The 17,564-nt window shown below is 38.0% G+C and overlaps 1 protein-coding gene across 1 annotated transcript in view; it reads right to left on the bottom strand.

Moving 5' to 3' along the window:
• Positions 1-15,407, bottom strand: part of LOC129763473 (transcription factor IIIB 90 kDa subunit) — a 77,352-nt gene extending 61,945 nt beyond the window's left edge. Inside the window, exons 1-2 of the mRNA XM_055762570.1 lie at positions 14,851-15,407; positions 14,688-14,792 (exon numbers count right to left, since the gene is read on the bottom strand). Coding sequence (XP_055618545.1) covers positions 14,688-14,792; positions 14,851-15,286 — 541 coding nt within the window. The 5' untranslated portion in view covers positions 15,287-15,407. The remainder of the gene's footprint in view (positions 1-14,687; positions 14,793-14,850) is intronic.
• Between the last annotated feature and the right edge of the window lie 2,157 nt (positions 15,408-17,564).

Here is a 17,564-nt window from a genome sequence, read left to right as displayed (position 1 = left end):
TCCTCGATACTAGAAGCCCACCAGTGGTTAATGCTAACTCGATAACCATCTGTTAATAGCACTTGATTGAAACATATTTGGTCACAGTGTTACATGGATAGAAAACATTCAAATAAACTCTTTCACATGAATATATTTTTAAATTCCTAGAGGAACTGGCAGATTATTTTCCGGATCTTTCTCGATCCAAACGGAAAGAATTCCGTGCGTGTATGTGTGTGTGTAGCGGCTGCTTCGAGATCTTCCCGGGGAACCGTTTGTAGCATCACTCTCCTCCTGATGGATTCCCTTCTGGCCTAAGGTGCACAAACGGGCTCTTGGTGACACCGTTCATCCGCGCTTTCATGATAAATGAAGAGCTTCACCACAACAGCGACAACATGCTCCAATCGCTGTTCAATTAGAACTGAGTGGATTTCCGAGCGGCGCTCGCTTATATACCGATTGGTGATTTCAATAGCCTATTTTGAAAGCAAATTTAAGACTATTGAAACAAGTTTTTGGATCAGAAAGTAACAAGTATAGAACGCGTAGACATTTTATCTTTCGAATGAAGTGTTTATCATACCATTTCGTTCAGTTGTTTAGGAGCTATTAACACTCAAAATCTCGGTCTCCGGCGTAACGCTTTCGTTTTCGAAACTTTGATTTTACACCCCGGTATAGAAATGAAAGACGTAGTCCTACGTCAAAACTATGTATAAGCGTCATCAAACACACGAATGACTTGCAAATGTAAATGTAGTATTTGTAGTAAATAAATGAGTATTTTTTAAAACTAATAAATTATTTTTTTCACTACAACTAATATTTTCGATGGTGTACCATTTTGGAATTTTTGGAAAAAATACAGATGAGAAAGATTTTTGACCCCTCTGGTATAGATTTAAATGTGGCAACACTGGTCATCGCGTCAGTATTAGTAAATAGCGTGCAAAATAACGTGCAGAAATTCTAAACAATATTTGTATTCACTTTGTCTCTGAGTTCAATTTTGTAAAAAAAAACATACAGAAAAACGGGTTTATATCAACAAAACTCACAACTTTTCCAAAGTTGCTGAACACAACACTGCATGTTATTTTATATTTGTGAGTAATTTTCGTGTACAATACAAACAAACCTAGCTTTCTTGTAGTATGAAATGAGATAGTCGACTCGTAGAGTGAGATAGCAACTAAACATCCGAATGACTGTTGAGTCATGTTCAAAGTGCTGGAAGAAGACAACATTGGAAACGAGTTTGAATACGGAGGTTACTTTTTTTCATTGTCCCCTGAATATCATCAGAGCGACAGTGAACCCATTGGTACTTGGTGCTATTAACTCTTTAACGACCAAGCTGAAAATTATTTTTTAACGAAAGCCATTGATGTAATTTTGATATTTGGCGTTACAGAAAACCCAATCTTCAAGAATTTATTTTTCCATTCTTCCGTTTTCCGGAAAATGACAAAAAATCGAGAAATCGCCAAACCGCCATCGTCATTGGCCAAAACCTACATTTTTGTTCCTGTAGAAGGTTCAATCCAATGGTTTTTTTTCCTACATAACAATGTGTGTTCTCTTATCAAAGTAATACTGTAGAAAAGTTTACATATTTCTGCATTTTATAAGGTTTTGTTCTTTCCGCAGTTTTTTTTGCTTTAATCCTTTTACGGGTAGTGGCACTTATATTGCCACCAACGATTTTATTTTATTTTTTTAACAATATATTATGACTTCTAGCCTTATGTAGTAACTAGTTCTGATACCTAGCAACATGCTTGATTTTTTGAACGCGAAAAAATAAAAAAAAACTTTTCATTTCTGTGCTAACAACTTCCTATTTAGAGCAGCAAGAGCAAAATTCCCGAAAAGTCATTGAAAAACAGTCAATTTGTTAAAGTTTTCAATGCATATGACCTGTTTGATCATGAGTTTTATTACTTGTTTTTGTTGAAACTAACATAACAAAATCAGATATAAAAAAATCATTTTTACCATCAAGTGTTTACCGCTAGACGGGCAGGTGGCAACTATATAGTCACCAACATTTTAAGTTAGCCAGACAGGTGGCAACTATACAGTCACCAACATTCTACGTTAGCCAGGCAAGTGGCAACTATATTGCCACCAACATTTTACACTAATGAGCTTTATCATATTTACGCCATTCCTCGTCGATTATTTGCAAGAGACGGACACACATTGTCCGTCCTCCGCTACAATATCGAAGCTGGAAAGTTTTTTTTTCCCCTCCGCCAAAGTGATTTTTGGTTGTTGTTTTTTTTTCTTTCGCCCATTGGTGACAAGTTAAGTGCCAACGCATCCGGAACAGCGAGGAAGCAGGAACCGGTGTTCTGTGAATTGGTTCCATTGAGCGTCACATTTGTATCTTCACCAAACATCAAACAGAGAAGTACAATAGAATAGTTTTTGCCGTCTCGCTATTGTGCTTATACCGTAGCGTGCAGCGTTGTATAGCTCCCTGAATAGGGTTGTTCAAGTTGTTCGAACTCATCAGACTAAATTTTTTTATTGAGTTTTTATTTATTAAAATTTTTTTTTACGAAATTATTGTTTTTTTTTCAAGAAGATTTTTGATTTGAGCTAGTTTTTAGTTTAAGTTGGTTTTTAGTCTAAGTTAGTTTTAAGTTGAGTTTTTGCGCGAGTGTGTGCGTGTGAGTTGTGTGTGTGCGTGCGAGTTTTTTTTCGTTTTCATAGGCGGTTGCGCACCGTCTGCGCAACCGTTATGACATCTGCTGATGCCAATGTTGCGCGGACGCGTTATTATCAACAGTCCTCGAAGGCACCATGGGTTGTTTTCTTTCGGCCCAAGGAAAAAGCTTTGAGAACTCTTGATATTTCAAGAGATTTGCTGCGTAATTATAAGGGCGTCTCGATACATAAAGAGAGACCGGACAAACTGCGTGTAGAAGCACCGACTTTTGATGTGGCCAACAAGATTGTTGACCACGAAGTTTTTAACAGGGAGTATCACATCTACATCCCTTCTCGAGAAGTGGAGATAGAAGGCGTAGTAACCGACGCGAGTCTGAGTGTCGATGAACTAAAACAAGCGTCGGGTTCCTTCAAAAACTCGATGATTGGAGATCTTGTAAAGATCCTGGATGTTAGAAATCTGCATTCAGCATCTTTGGAAGAAAATAAAAAAGTTTATAAGCCCTCGCACTCTTTTCGAGTTACTTTCGCAGGTTCTGTTCTCCCAAATTATGTGAAAGTAGAAAATGTTTTTTTCCCAGTGCGCCTGTTTGTACCGCGGGTTTATAATTGTACCAAATGTAAAAAGTTGGGACACTCGGTTAGCCACTGCGGCAACAAATTTCGTTGCGGCAAATGTGGCGATAAACATAGTGAGGATTCTTGCACTCAAACAGTGGAAAAATGTATTCACTGTGGCGAGAATCCTCACTCTCTACAAGAGTGCCCAAGGTACAAACAGCACTCCGATAAAGTGAAGCGTTCTATCGCTGGACGCTCCAAGCGGACTTATGCCGAAATGCTAAAGACCGCATCAGCCGCTCAAAATGAAAACCAATTTTCGGTTTTGTCATCTCAAGAATCGGATTCTGATTCTGATGAGGGTCATACTTCGGCTGCACCAGAATCTTCAATAAAGGATGAATCATCAAAAAGAAAGCTCTCTTCACCAATGGTGCACCGTAAGAAAGCTAAAATGACCCTCGGAAGATTGTCTAATTCCAAGGGTAATAGTAGCAAAAAAACGAATCCGAAGGCTCCTTCTCAGCCAGTTCCTGGTTGCAGCAAGGATTTTACGTCATTACCCAGAGAAGAGAGAAATAAAAACGCTGCTCCTCGATCTTCTCGTAGAAAATTCGCGTCTAATCGAGGATTGATAGCTTTTTCGGACATTGTGGACTTCATACTAAACACGTTCAAAATTCAAGACCCCCTCAGAAGCCTTATTTCTGCCTTGCTTCCATCTTTAAAGTCTTACCTTAAGCAATTGACTGCTTCATGGCCGCTCCTTGCATCAATCATATCTTTCAATGGATAATTCATCTAACGTAGTAGAAGATATGATCAATGTGCTACAATGGAACTGCCGTAGTCTAGTGCCTAAACTAGACTCGTTCAAATTTTTACTTCAAAATTATGATTGTGATATATTCGTTCTTTCCGAAACATGGCTTTCTTCTGACACAGAACTCAACTTCCACGATTTTAATATTATTCGCCTGGATAGAGATGATTCCTATGGAGGAGTACTTTTAGGGATCAAAAAGTGCTACTCTTTCTATAAAATTCCTCTCCCAGCTCTATCAGACGTCGAAATCGTCGCTTGTCAAATAACTGCAAAGAATAAAGAACTCTGCATAGCTTCAGTATACGTTCCCCCGAATACTTCCATTAGCCGTAGTCAACTATGGAATCTAATTTCGATTCTCTCAACCCCAGTTCTAATTTTGGGTGACATGAACTCCCATGGTACTGGGTGGGGCGATCTTTATGATGACGATTTCAACTTGACTATCTTGAACACTGGTGAAGTGACACGAATTGCAAAACCTCCGGCTCGAGAAAGCCGACTCGATCTATCTTTGTGCTCAAACACGCTATCATTAGATTGTCAGTGGAAGGTCATCAATGATCCCCATGGTAGCGATCACTTGCCAATCAATATATCAATCAAGTGTAGCCCGCAATCCACTGAACCATCTCGAGTTCCATTTGATCTAACAAGGAACATCGACTGGCAAAAATTTGCAACGGCGGTAACAATCGGTGTCGAATCAATAGATATACTTCCACCATTGGAAGAATATCGATTCTTCGTCGATTTATTGTATAAAAGCTCACTGGAAGCACAAAAAAGAAAAGTTCCAAGTGCTTCATTTAAAAGAAAACCAGCCACTCCTGGCTGGGACGATGAATGCACAAAATTGTATTTGAAAAAATCTGATGCTTTCAAAGCTTTTCGCAGACATGGAACATCCACACACTTCGAGGAATATTCAAAGCTTGAAATACAGCTGAAACAATTAGTTAAAGCAAAAAAACGCGGTTACTGGCGCAATTTCATCGAAGGTCTTTCTCGTGAAACCTCAATACGCACCTTGTGGAGGGTAGCTCGCAACATGCGTAACCGCTCATCTACCAACGAGAGTGAAGAATACTCCAACCGATGGATATTCGATTTCGCTAAAAAGGTCTGTCCAGACTCAGTTCCAGCCCAACATATTCTTCGAGAAACGTCTCCAAGCGGTGGACCTCTGGACAGACCATTCTCAATGCTGGAATTTTCTATGGCTCTTCTTTCATCGAACAACTCTTCACCCGGAAGCGATATGATTAAATTCGTTCTTCTAAAAAATCTTCCCCATATCGCGAAAAGACGCTTGCTAGACTTATTCAATACTCTACTAGAAAACAATATTGTGCCACCCGAATGGAGACAGGTCAAAGTGATAGCAATTCAAAAGCCTGGCAAACCAGCGTCTGACCATAACTCATACCGTCCGATTGCTATGCTCTCGTGCATTAGAAAATTGCTGGAGAAAATGATCCTTCGAAGACTCGATCAATGGATCGAGACAAATAATTTGCTATCAAGTACACAATTTGGGTTTCGCAAGAGCAAAGGAACAAACGATTGTCTAGCGTTGCTTTCTACAGATATTCAACTGGCCTTTGCGCACAAGGAGCAACTGGCTTCAGTATTTTTGGATATTAAGGGAGCTTTTGATTCAGTTTCCATAGAAATTCTGTCAGACAATCTGAACAGATGTGGACTTCCTGGAATTTTGAATAACTTCTTGTACAATTTGTTGTCAGAAAAGCAAATGAACTTCACCCTTGGACAGCTGACAACTTCCAGAAATAGTTATATGGGTCTACCCCAAGGCTCATGTCCTCTACAGAACCGATTCTGGGAACTTTCTCTCAGAATACTGGTGAAATGCGGTATCACGAACACACTTGTGATTGAAAACTTTGATAAAATGCTTCATCTAAATATACAATCTCGGTTTATGAGAATTTATCATCACTATATTTCATCAGATATTTGTCTTCCATCGTTTACTCCAGACCGTGCTCACTTCACCATCAGCAGTTCCTCAATTGAATACGATCTGTCGATGAAACAAGCAATACTTGGGATTTCAGATCAGCTTCGACCAACTTTCATTCCCCGTATTTTTAACCGAAAGTACCAAAAAGTCAATTGCATGAAAAGATACTTCACTGATGGGTCTCGCCTCAATGGATCCACTGGCTTCGGTGTTTTCAATGAAAATTCAAGCGCCTTCCGTAAACTGCAGGAACCTTGTTCCGTTTATGTTGCTGAGCTGGCAGCAATCGACTTCGCATTGGGGATGATCTCCAACAAGCCTGCAGACCATTACTTCATTTTCTCGGATAGTCTCAGTTCGCTTGAGGCTCTCCAGTCGATGAAAACTAGTAGGCACCCATCTTATTTCCTCACAAAAGTGAGACAGCAGATGAGTGCACTGATCGAAAGATCTTATAAGTTAACCTTTGTTTGGGTCCCCTCTCATTGCTCAATTCCTGGCAATGAGAAGGCGGACACTCTCGCAAAGGTGGGTGCCCAGGAAGGCGAATTGTTTGATAGACAGATTTCATACGATGAATTTTTCCAATTACTGCGTCAGAGTTCCCTCTTGAGTTGGCAAACCGATTGGGACACTGGAAGTCTTGGGCGGTGGTTATATTCAATTATTCCAAAGGTTTCTTCGAGAGCGTGGTTCAAAGGTTTGGACTTAAGTCGTGACTTCATTCGTGTAATGAGTAGACTTATGTCCAACCACTACTCGCTAGATGTGCATCTCCACAGAATAAATCTTGTTCAAAGCAACGTCTGTCGGTGTGGAAACGGTTACGATGACATCGATCACGCAGTTTGGCAATGTACGGATAATTACGCAGCCAGAGAGTACCTTTTGAATGCCCTTGAGGTCCAAGGAAGACAACCCTATGTTCCTGTTAGAGACGTGTTGGGAACTCGCGACATCTGCTATATGCAGTTGATCTATATGTTTGTGAAACGGTCTAGTATAAGTATTTAATGCTTTTGTGTTTTTCTTTTTCGTTATTAGTTTGTTTGTCTTGTCCCCCCATCTCACCGTCGCCCACCCTCGACAGCTAGTCGAACACCAGATGCTATCCCTGGTCATTATGCACTATGCTACAGTGCGTGCGGCAACCCTCGGTTGAGACAACGATACCTCATATCCATATCCCCAACCTGACCCGTCCCACAAAAATGTTGCCCTTTTAACCTCGAGTAAACCGCGAGTATTCGGTCGAATCCTACTAAACATAGAAATTAGTTGAAACTTTGTATAAACAAACCTTGAATTAGCGGCTCCGCAAAGCTTATGCGATTGAGCCTTACAAATAAATGAACTGGATAAAAAAAATCATATTTACGCCCACGGATAATCGGGATCCTACTGTATTTAAGCGTTTCTGTAATGTTTCCCAAAACAAAATATCAGGGACGCAAACCAAAACAAAATAATTCTCTAAAAAAAAAAAAAAAAAAAAATGATGATGATGATGACCCACCTCATACCCCTACAAAGGTTTGAACTGGCCGATTTATCTAATAGATAATATTTATATTTAACCAAATTAAGATATCAGTATTATAAAACAAAACAGCGAACTGACTCTGTTGCAGGCATGAATTTCTATTAATCGAACATCATAAATAGGCAAAAACTTTAAAAGAAAAACAATGGTCCTATCCTTATCGACATTATCATAATGATAATCCCAACTTCAGACCCAAAGTTTTTTTAAGGCATGTCAAGAAAATTTCCAACCCGGGAAGATCCTTGACAGATTGGGAATCGAACCCAATATCTAAAAGTGTCTACTTAGAACATGATAGAGATCTGCCACATTCACAAATACTCGATATAACCATCTTATGATAAGATAGTTTACGACAATTCTGAATGAGCTATCCCCATTCCAGTTTCCACTTCAGACCCACATAAAAATTTCATTATATATCAGTGTTCTGCCAGTGTTCCATTAACATAGTCCAGGCCGACCAAACGCGCGCGAGGCTCAAACTCTCGTAGACAACGCTTATTACTTTTTTTTTTTACAATATACATAAACAAAACAAAAAAAAAATCATCATCATCAGTACGAACATGGTAGTTTAACCTGTAAATAAATTTTATTAATTTTTATCAATTGCAAACATAAATGAATGATTTAGGAAAAATTATAAAACCTGTTTACAAAACAGATTTTACGTGTGAAATACACATTTTCTTGAACTCTGCCATTGTTGCCGCACGTTTAATTTCTCTGGGCATCGAATTGAAGAAATTTATACCTTTATATAACAACGAGTTCTGCGACCTACTAAACATAAAGTTGGGTGTTCTTGCATCATTCGCGTTTCTTGTATTGTATCTATGAACATCACTTCCTCTTTCAATTCGATCACACAAATATCGAGGCAGCATATCGTTCAAAATTTTGAAGATGAACACCATTGTCATGTAATAAATTCTTTGCTTCACAGATAGCCACTGTAGCGCGTCCAACATCAAACTGGAGGAAGTGTATCTACTACATCTTAAAATCAAACGCATTACTTTATTTTGTAAACGCTGCAATCTCGTTAATTGTGTATTATTTGCAAGGAAGAGGATCGACGAGCAAAAATCTATGTGCGGTGAAATCAATGATTTATACAATTTAATTTTACTGTTTATTGTCAACTCTTTCTTCAAACGACACAAAACGCCGTACTTCTTGGCAATCTTTTTGATGACATTATTGATGTGAGACTTGAAAGTTAACGTGTCATCAATAATAACTCCTAAGTATTTGATTTCTTTCACGCGTTCTAATGTCTCACCATCTATTTCAAAATTTACGTCAATACTGGAGTTTGCTGCAGAAATGAGCATGTATTTTGTTTTGCCAACATTTAACTTTAATTGTTTAAATTTAAGCCACTGAGCCAGAGAATGCAAATCTTCGTCTATGTGTTCCGCGGTTTCTTTTATATCCTTAGCTGCGATGAACAGGACAGTATCATCCGCGAACAAATTAATGTCACAGTATCGTAAAATTCGTCGCAGATCATTTATGTATAAAATAAACAAAATGGGCCCTAAAACACTTCCCTGTGGCACCCCGAGTGAGTTGCCAATGGGATCGGAAACAGAATCGTTGAAACGAGTCTTTTGAGTTCTATCGCACAAATAGCTTTCAAACCATTTGTACGCCATCCCTACAATTCCAATGCGCTTCAGTGTTTGTAACAATAAGGGCCTAGAAATTGTTTCAAAAGCGCGTTTAAGATCCAGAAATACCGCAAATATAGTCTCTTTCGCCTCGATATTCTCTTTCCATTTTGCTAATACCAGATTCAGCGCGGTTTCACAAGAGTGTCCCTCTCGATATCCCGACTGTTCTGGAATTAGCAAACTGTTATTATCTATAAAATGTATCAGCTGACCTTTCACAACAAGTTCTACCAGTTTCTCTAATATGTGCAGCATGTTAATAGGGCGGTACTCTTCGGCTTTATCCGTCCCATTAACTTTGGGGATTGGAACCACAAGGGATTCCTTCCAAACCTTTGGCACGTGCCCAGTTCGTAAAGAGTCATTTATCAGGTCCAGCAGATCGTGTCCAATGATGTGAAAGCAATCTTGAATCACTTTCGCGTTGACATTATCGGTACCAGCCGATTTTTGCAATGAAAAACAGATACCTTTCAATTCAACAAAAGTGATAGGTGAAAAACAATCTAGTCTGCTATTGATAGTAATCGGCTGTATTATTTCGTCAGGTTCTCTGACCAACGCAATACTTTGGTTGATCAGCAGAACACTATTAACGAAATAACTGTTAAATTTCTCTGCAATAATTTGGTCTGACTGTTCTTCTGACCCTCCGAAAACTATGGAACGCGGTATACTATTTTTCGAATTTAATAATGTTTTTAATATTCTCCATAGCCCTTTACTATTATTTTGATGTTCATCGATTTTCCTCTGTATATATTCACATCTAGTCTTTTTCAAGGCCCGTGAATATATGTTCCGCGCTAAGGTGTACATGTTCCAATGGTTTTCTGAATTAGTTCTCAAAAACTTTTTGTACTTTTTGTCTCTTTTGCGTTTGAGGCGCATCAGATCCAAAGAGTACCAGCTGTTCGAATTGCTCAAATCAATATGTTTTTCAACTACTAATTTATTCGTACACTCTCTCAAAATATTAGTTAGAACAGCTGCTTTATCATTCAGATGTCCAGTCATTGCCACAAAATCCAGGCTTGCCGACACAAGCTGAGACAAGGATTCTTTAGAATATCGTTTCCAACATTTGATCTTTACTTTATTTCCATCACTGTCATGCTGTCCATTCTCAATGTATACAAAAATTGTCTCATGGTCAGTTATTTTAAATTTGGCCTCGGTCGAAGAATGAACAGTAGCAAAATTTGAAAAGACGTGATCAATCAGAGTTCTACTATGTTTAGAAATTCTAGTAGCTTCGAGAACCGTTTGTTTCAAGTTGAAATAATGCGATAATTGTTTCAATTGATTCGAATTTCGTACATTGAGCCAGTCAATATTAAAATCACCAGCAATTACATTTAATTTACTGCAATCAACGATATTTTCCCACCAGTTCTCCAAAATTTCAATAAATCGCTGGTCACTGGAACTAGGGGAATGGTATACAATTCCATAATTTCCTATCTGCATGCCCCTTTCAACTGAAATAGCCAAGAACCAATTATTTTCAACAGCTTCGTTTAACCGAATGTTGAAATTAACTGATTCTTTTGCATAAATTGCAACACCTCCTGTGTGTTTAGAGTGCGACAAACAAAAAACAACTTTGTAACCCGGTATGTTGTACTGGTCAAATGATTCTTCATGAACTATGTGAGTTTCAGAAAGAAAAACCATCTGAGGACGCACGTTTTCTACAAGTAATCGCATTTCTGCGTAATTTGTACAAAGCCCAGCTATATTCAAATAGATTATTGCCAACTTACTTTCACATGTAGTTTTCCGAAATTGCTATTTAGTTTGAAAAATGTTGCTTTTTTGCTTCTCCAGCAATCTCCGATACACAGGACACTGTGTACTATAAGTTGGATGATTTTCATCCAAATTCATTTTTTGTTCCTTTTTAACTTTCAAGCAATTTATACATTTCCATTCTGTTGATGAACACTCAGATGTTTTATGTTTTCCATTACATCTTGAACATGTTTGTTCTTTTTTGCAGTCGGTGCTCTTATGTCCAAATTCTCCACATTTGAAACATCGCAAAACATTAAAGGCTTCAATCACATTACATTTATCCCACCCAACACTTACTTTACCAGCAGTCATCAGGTGGCCATAAGTGTCATGATCAACTTCAATAATCGTGTTATATTTATTATATTTCAAGCGTGGATTTTCATACTTCGCAACAACTTTAACATCAGTGATAGAAATGTTATCATTCTGACTTTTTAAATAATCGATAAAAACCTCAGAGGAATATTGATCGCTCATCCCAATAATTTTCAATTTTGGTTTGATCGGTTTTGGTATAAACGTATTAAACCTCTCTCCAAGATTGCTTTCAATTCTTTGTTTTACATTTTCTACATTATCCCCTTCCGCACATTCAACAATAATCGAGCCATCTTTCCCGTTCTTGAAATTGGCTATTTTGTGTATTTTGGGATCTAATTTAGTTTTTAAAATTTTTCTTGTTTCTTCACTCTTTTTATTAGACTCAACTGGTTTCACCACAATCACCGGACGAGCCTTACGAGCAACGACATTCGCATAACTTACAATGTTCTTGCTATTATTATTCAGCATCACCTTTTCTTTCAAATTACCTTTTTGCATCAAATCATTATTGTTATTCATCAACATAATTTTTTTACTCGGTGTGTCCAAATTGGCACTAATTGTGCTTGGACTAACATGTCGCTTCCTGTTCATAACAGCTGTGTCCCTATCTACATAATTTTTTTCAGAGAATAAACTTTTTATATTTTCAAACTTTTTGGCAACACTGGTTTCCAAGCTTGCAAGCTTCTCTTTGAAAAGCTCGTCGAAAGATTTAACAAGCTTATCCCTTTCCTTCTCAATCGCAATGTTTATTTGCTCGATGATGTTTTCTTGAATGCTAGTGAGAGAAAGCGAGACCTTTTCCATCTCTCTTTGCAATCCCACAACATCTAAACCATCATCTCGCACGCCACATTTCTGGTTCGACAAACATTCGTCACATACAAACTGAATATTCGCATTATCTGCAATCAGTTTCGCTGTTGCCTTTGTAAGTGAAGTACAGCGCCGATGGAATCGAACACCGCACTTACCTACACAAGCGACAGGATCATCGCTAATCATTATTTTGCCGTCACACGCATTACACTCGCTCATCTCGAGTAGGCCCCGTGCGGCAGCAATGGCTAAAGCGGATGAAAAAAAAACAATACAACAATACACAAAACACAACACAAGCAGCTACGGTTGCTATCCTGAGCGATAGCGAGCCGTAGAGCCGTGACGCAAAATCACCCAAATATACACAGAATAATTATCAACATGCAAGCAACTTGTACTTATCTGATAATTATTCAAATTCGCCGTCTGTTGCACAATTTTTCAGCAATTTCAGCCGTGAATTTCACACACAAAAAACACTTTGAATTCAGCACTATAGGCATACAAACTACCATGTTCGCCGAAAAAAAAGGCTATGAGAAGATATGCAATATATGCAAGATATGCAACAAGCAAACAAAACAACTCGACATTCTGGCAGTTGCATCGATAACTTTCACTCGGTCGATGGTATCGAATTGCTCGGTATCAATAATAGCAAAATAGAGCTAACGACCACAATTCTTATCGACTCGATTTCTATAATAGAGCCCATTATAGTGTCTAACTCTGCTTCATCAGAGTGTCGACTCAAAACCCGAAAAAAAATGTCTGATATTCCCTGATTTTCCAGTAATTTTTCAAAAAGATTCCAGATGTAGACTAGTAATCAAATTCTCTACTAGTACTTTAGCTGTAGTTCCTAGAAGTCTGTCGATATCTTCCAATAAATTATTTGTGATTTTTAATTGAATTAAACGACGACTAAGAAGTGTCCCAAAAGCTTCCTTCTGTGCGTTTTCCAAAATTTTCTTCGTTTTACCTCCAGAGATTTCACTCCTGCATCCCGTGACGTTTCATTAACTTTAATTCATTTGACGCAAAAGCTTCTTTCTTCCGGCTTTCCTTGACTTCTACGTCCTCTCACGCTAAAGTTTTTTTTCTCTCTCACTTCCGACATTTTTCCAAAAATGGAAGTAAAGTGACGAACCAGCCAAAAGTGTTGGAAGTCACTATAATACAGAAAAAAAGGAGTGAAAATTTCGAACACGTTGAATTAACTAGCTCATCATTTTTATTGATGCAAACCTTCCAAAGTGAAGCATAGCATCATAAACTTGTCGCATAGCGCAACCGTTTCCTCACACATATTTTCATAAAAACATTCGGTATTAATGAAAAAAGGGGGAAGAATGCCAAACCAACTTATGATTAGACCGTACCTCTCTTTATGTTTACGCAAACATATTAAACAATGCGGAATGCCAGCAAAAAAATGCGCGAATGTACAAGCCGTCTTGTTTTGCGCTGTTTATTTTTCGGATGGAATAAGGCAAAAGCAAACAACATATACTGAAAAACTGACAGAGAGTCAAACTAGTCAATACAATTGTTTTGGTATCTATAGCTTTATAAATAACTGCAATAATCAAAGTTCTAATTGACGGAATTTCATTTTCCAGATTGGTGACGAAATTCCCTGATATTCCCTGATTTTCAAGGTTTTTCAAGGTAGTCGACAATCGTTCTTATTACAAAACGATATCATTTGCATTCGGATAGATCCTCTATTATCCTTATAAAAGTAGGTTTAGAGTTCTCGTGAACGTGAACGCGGACAAACACTTTTTTTTTAAATTCACCAGTCCATATATGTGTAAAACGTGAGGAAAACATCTTGAAACGATAGGAAGAAACATTTTCTAGTTGAAAAACATGTTTAAAGACAATTCATTTTGATAAAAATGGATTAATTCAATATTTCCCAACGATTTTGAATTTCCACCGTGGAATCGAGATGTTGTTGAACTCACCATAGTTCACCGACTTCGGTGAACGTGAACGTGAAAACAGTGGTGAATATAGGCGTCAAAATATTTCCCCGTTCAGGTTCACGTTCGAATGTCCCAAGGCATTCTGAAAATTATTTCACCTTGAACTGTAAAAGGATATGTTTAGCAATTCTCAAGTTTTCAATGAAAATTTTGATATGGATGCAATTACATTCAATCGGATCTCTGCGCGGGTTGAAAAACTTCGTGCTTCGGGTTGATTCGTGAACAACTGTATGTTTTATCCGAATTACTTTATTGAAGATCGATGTTCATTTACTTCACGTTTACTGCCGAACTTTTAATATGAACATGAACGTGACCAAAATCATTCTACTCACCACGATGTTTTGAGCTGTTTGTTCGCAGTGTAGTTCACCGTGATATGATCGTACTATTCCACCACCTGTTCAAGTTCACGTTCACGGGAACTCTAAACTAGGCTTAATATGGAACATATGTAAAGCAAATTGGCACTTACCGATCGATGGTATATTAATGCACAAAGCCTGGGACAGCTTCAGATAAGTTCTGCCGAGCTCGTAGCAGCAAATCTGTAGCACGTCGCTAATGTCAATCAGAAGATCTAAAAAAAATAATATCACATCAGTTATTTGCCTCCAACACATCTTTCCAGTACGCACGCGAAGTGCCCTCGGTCCGGCACGTAATATAGACGCATGCTGCATAAATGTGAGTGTTCCTTCTGCCCCTGGTTAGATGTCTTATCAAAGCCATCTTGAAGAAATTACAAGCCGTTTCAATGCAGTGGGTGTTCAAATGCAGCTGATAACACAAATGCGTAATCCCCTGGCGCGCTTTACGCAAAGTAACTTCACGCGATTCCGTTCCCGTCCCGACGTGGAACTTCCCGTAGGCAGTGGCGCCACCTTTCGAATCGGATGCCACAAACTGGCCGACCGCACTGGATGCACCATGGGCATTTTCTTCGAACTGAACTTCCGAAACGATTATGTTGTCCTCAAGGACCGAACCGCAGTTTGTACAAACGGCGTCGCCGCGAGCATTGTCGACTTCGATGTCAGCGCTACCGCAATTACTACACTTACGACCGGACATATTCGCTTCTCATCAATGCAACTTCACTTATGGATAACCAAAAGTATTGAACTTCTCACAAATGCTTGCACTAAATTCCAAACAATATACCCAATATACATATTCGTATACAATGTTTTCGAAGCTATCAAAAATATTGTTTACCTGTGGGCCAGGGATGCCAGGTGCTTTTTTCAAATATCTTCACAAGGTACGAAAAAATGTCTTCAAATGTCGTCACAATGTTCTACATATATATAGCCACCTTGGTCACAATCATATCGGGGGAAACTAAAATTTATAACTTAGGGTGCTCATACACTGTTTGACCGAAGCCAAATATTTGACTCTTTTTGACAGATAAAATTTGGTCAACGTGTACTGATCAAATATATTCTACACAAAACACAAGCCAAGCAAATATTCAATTATTGGATGCCTAAAATATTTTTTCAGTCTGTTCTTCGAACCTGTCGGTACATGGTTACCTAGGATATTTCGGTTGATTTTTTTCCATGTTCGGTGTTTGATATTGTTTACTACTGTTTAAAATTTAAGAGTGGCTAACAAAATAGTGTTTGTACAAATATCAAATCAAACCTTATCTGTCAAAAAAAATCAATTATTTGACCTCCGGGCAAACAGTGTACGGCTACCTTTACTATTGAATAGAGTTTGATTGCTTATTAAATGTTCATCCTAATTGGTATTTTTATATAGCGCCTTTCATTAAACTTACCTTGAGGTTTTGAAGTTTATTTCAATAAATGTGAACAAAGAATATTATGCGCAACCGCGAACTAAACATTTTGAGTTTAGAAATGATAATTGGCTTAATAACCGTTGAATCAATGAATATAGCTTCAGTTCTTCCACAAAAACGAAACTGTGATAACTCAATTTGTTTATTTCAGCTTTGAAGTTTTGATTGTAACTCAAACCATATCCATATAACTAATTATTGAAACGGTATGTAACCGGAAAACCTTCGATTTGTGAAATGGTCGTTTGAAACATTTATGTTAATCTATTGTATAGGCCCAAAATAATCAAAATGATAAAATACAATGTCACAATCATTCGAATTTTCGAGCGCAAATGTACAAGTGATGCTTATGAACAGCGAGCGAATTACACTGATACAAATGCCCTACTTCTTTTGACGATATTTTCGACCAATAGTTAGAATTTATTGGAAATAATATCTCTCAAAAACCCACATACGCTATCATTCTGAATTGTCTTCACATAATGTCTTCAAAATGAATGTCTTAAAACCTGCTGTGGGCCCATAACCAGGGGTATGACTAAAACGTCAAATCCCTCATATTGTCAGTGTACCCAATATTGCTGCGGTTCACTGACATTTTGGTTCTGTCAATTACTGTTGTTTACAACTCGGTCCGATTATATAGTCGAATAGTGGCTAACTTTGAACTCTATGTTAAATGTGAACAACTCCATGTGAAACCGAAATATGAAAATCGCTCATGCAGTTAGAAATAAAGCAGCGCATTCAATCCTCGCAAATGATATGTTGGTAAACAAATGACGCCATATTGATTTTGATTTTGGGTAGCCTATATTCAATTGATGTCTAACCCCTGCCGATAACAGGGATGCCAGGTGTTTTCTCAAGATGTCTTCACATGGTACGAAAAAATGTCTTCAAATGTCTTCACAATCACATTGAAGGAAACTAAAAGTCATAACTTAACTCTTTGTGGTCGTTTGTCTGCTCTCAGCCACCACAGCAACAAATCAAGCTAATCTTATATTTTGCTGAACCAAGTATCAGTGTATGTTTTCCCTAAACGAAGCTTGATGTCTAGTGAACCTGTTCACTGATCACTACGGTGTCCCTATGAGTAGTGATCCCCGATAATCGCTCGATTAATCGAATACTTCGTACAGAAATCGATTATTAATCGAACGAATACTGCGCAACTAATAGCGAATTCGTTTTTAAAACTGAGTCAGTGCCAAACTGACTCTGTAATAAAAAAACGTTTTCAGTTTCACGAATGCGGTGGTTTGTTGGTGTGCGTTATATAGTCTGATTTGTTTATATTTACGACGGCAAATGTACAGTGTCGACGTCTGGTGGTGATATTAGTGCTTGGGAGGTAAATTGTTCTCCATCAGATCAGAAGGGCCAAGTGCAGTGTAAACATATAAAAGTTTGAATGAAAATTTTTACTTAATATTGTTTGATTACCTAACACATGTAGTTCTGACACTCACTTAACCATTTGTCGATGCATTTCCTGTTTGTTCCACAAATAATTACTATTATAAT

This window comes from Toxorhynchites rutilus, chromosome 1 (genome assembly GCF_029784135.1).
Source record: "Toxorhynchites rutilus septentrionalis strain SRP chromosome 1, ASM2978413v1, whole genome shotgun sequence".
NCBI classification, from domain to species: Eukaryota; Metazoa; Arthropoda; class Insecta; order Diptera; family Culicidae; genus Toxorhynchites; species Toxorhynchites rutilus.
This window is presented reverse-complemented; position numbering and strand designations above follow the sequence as displayed.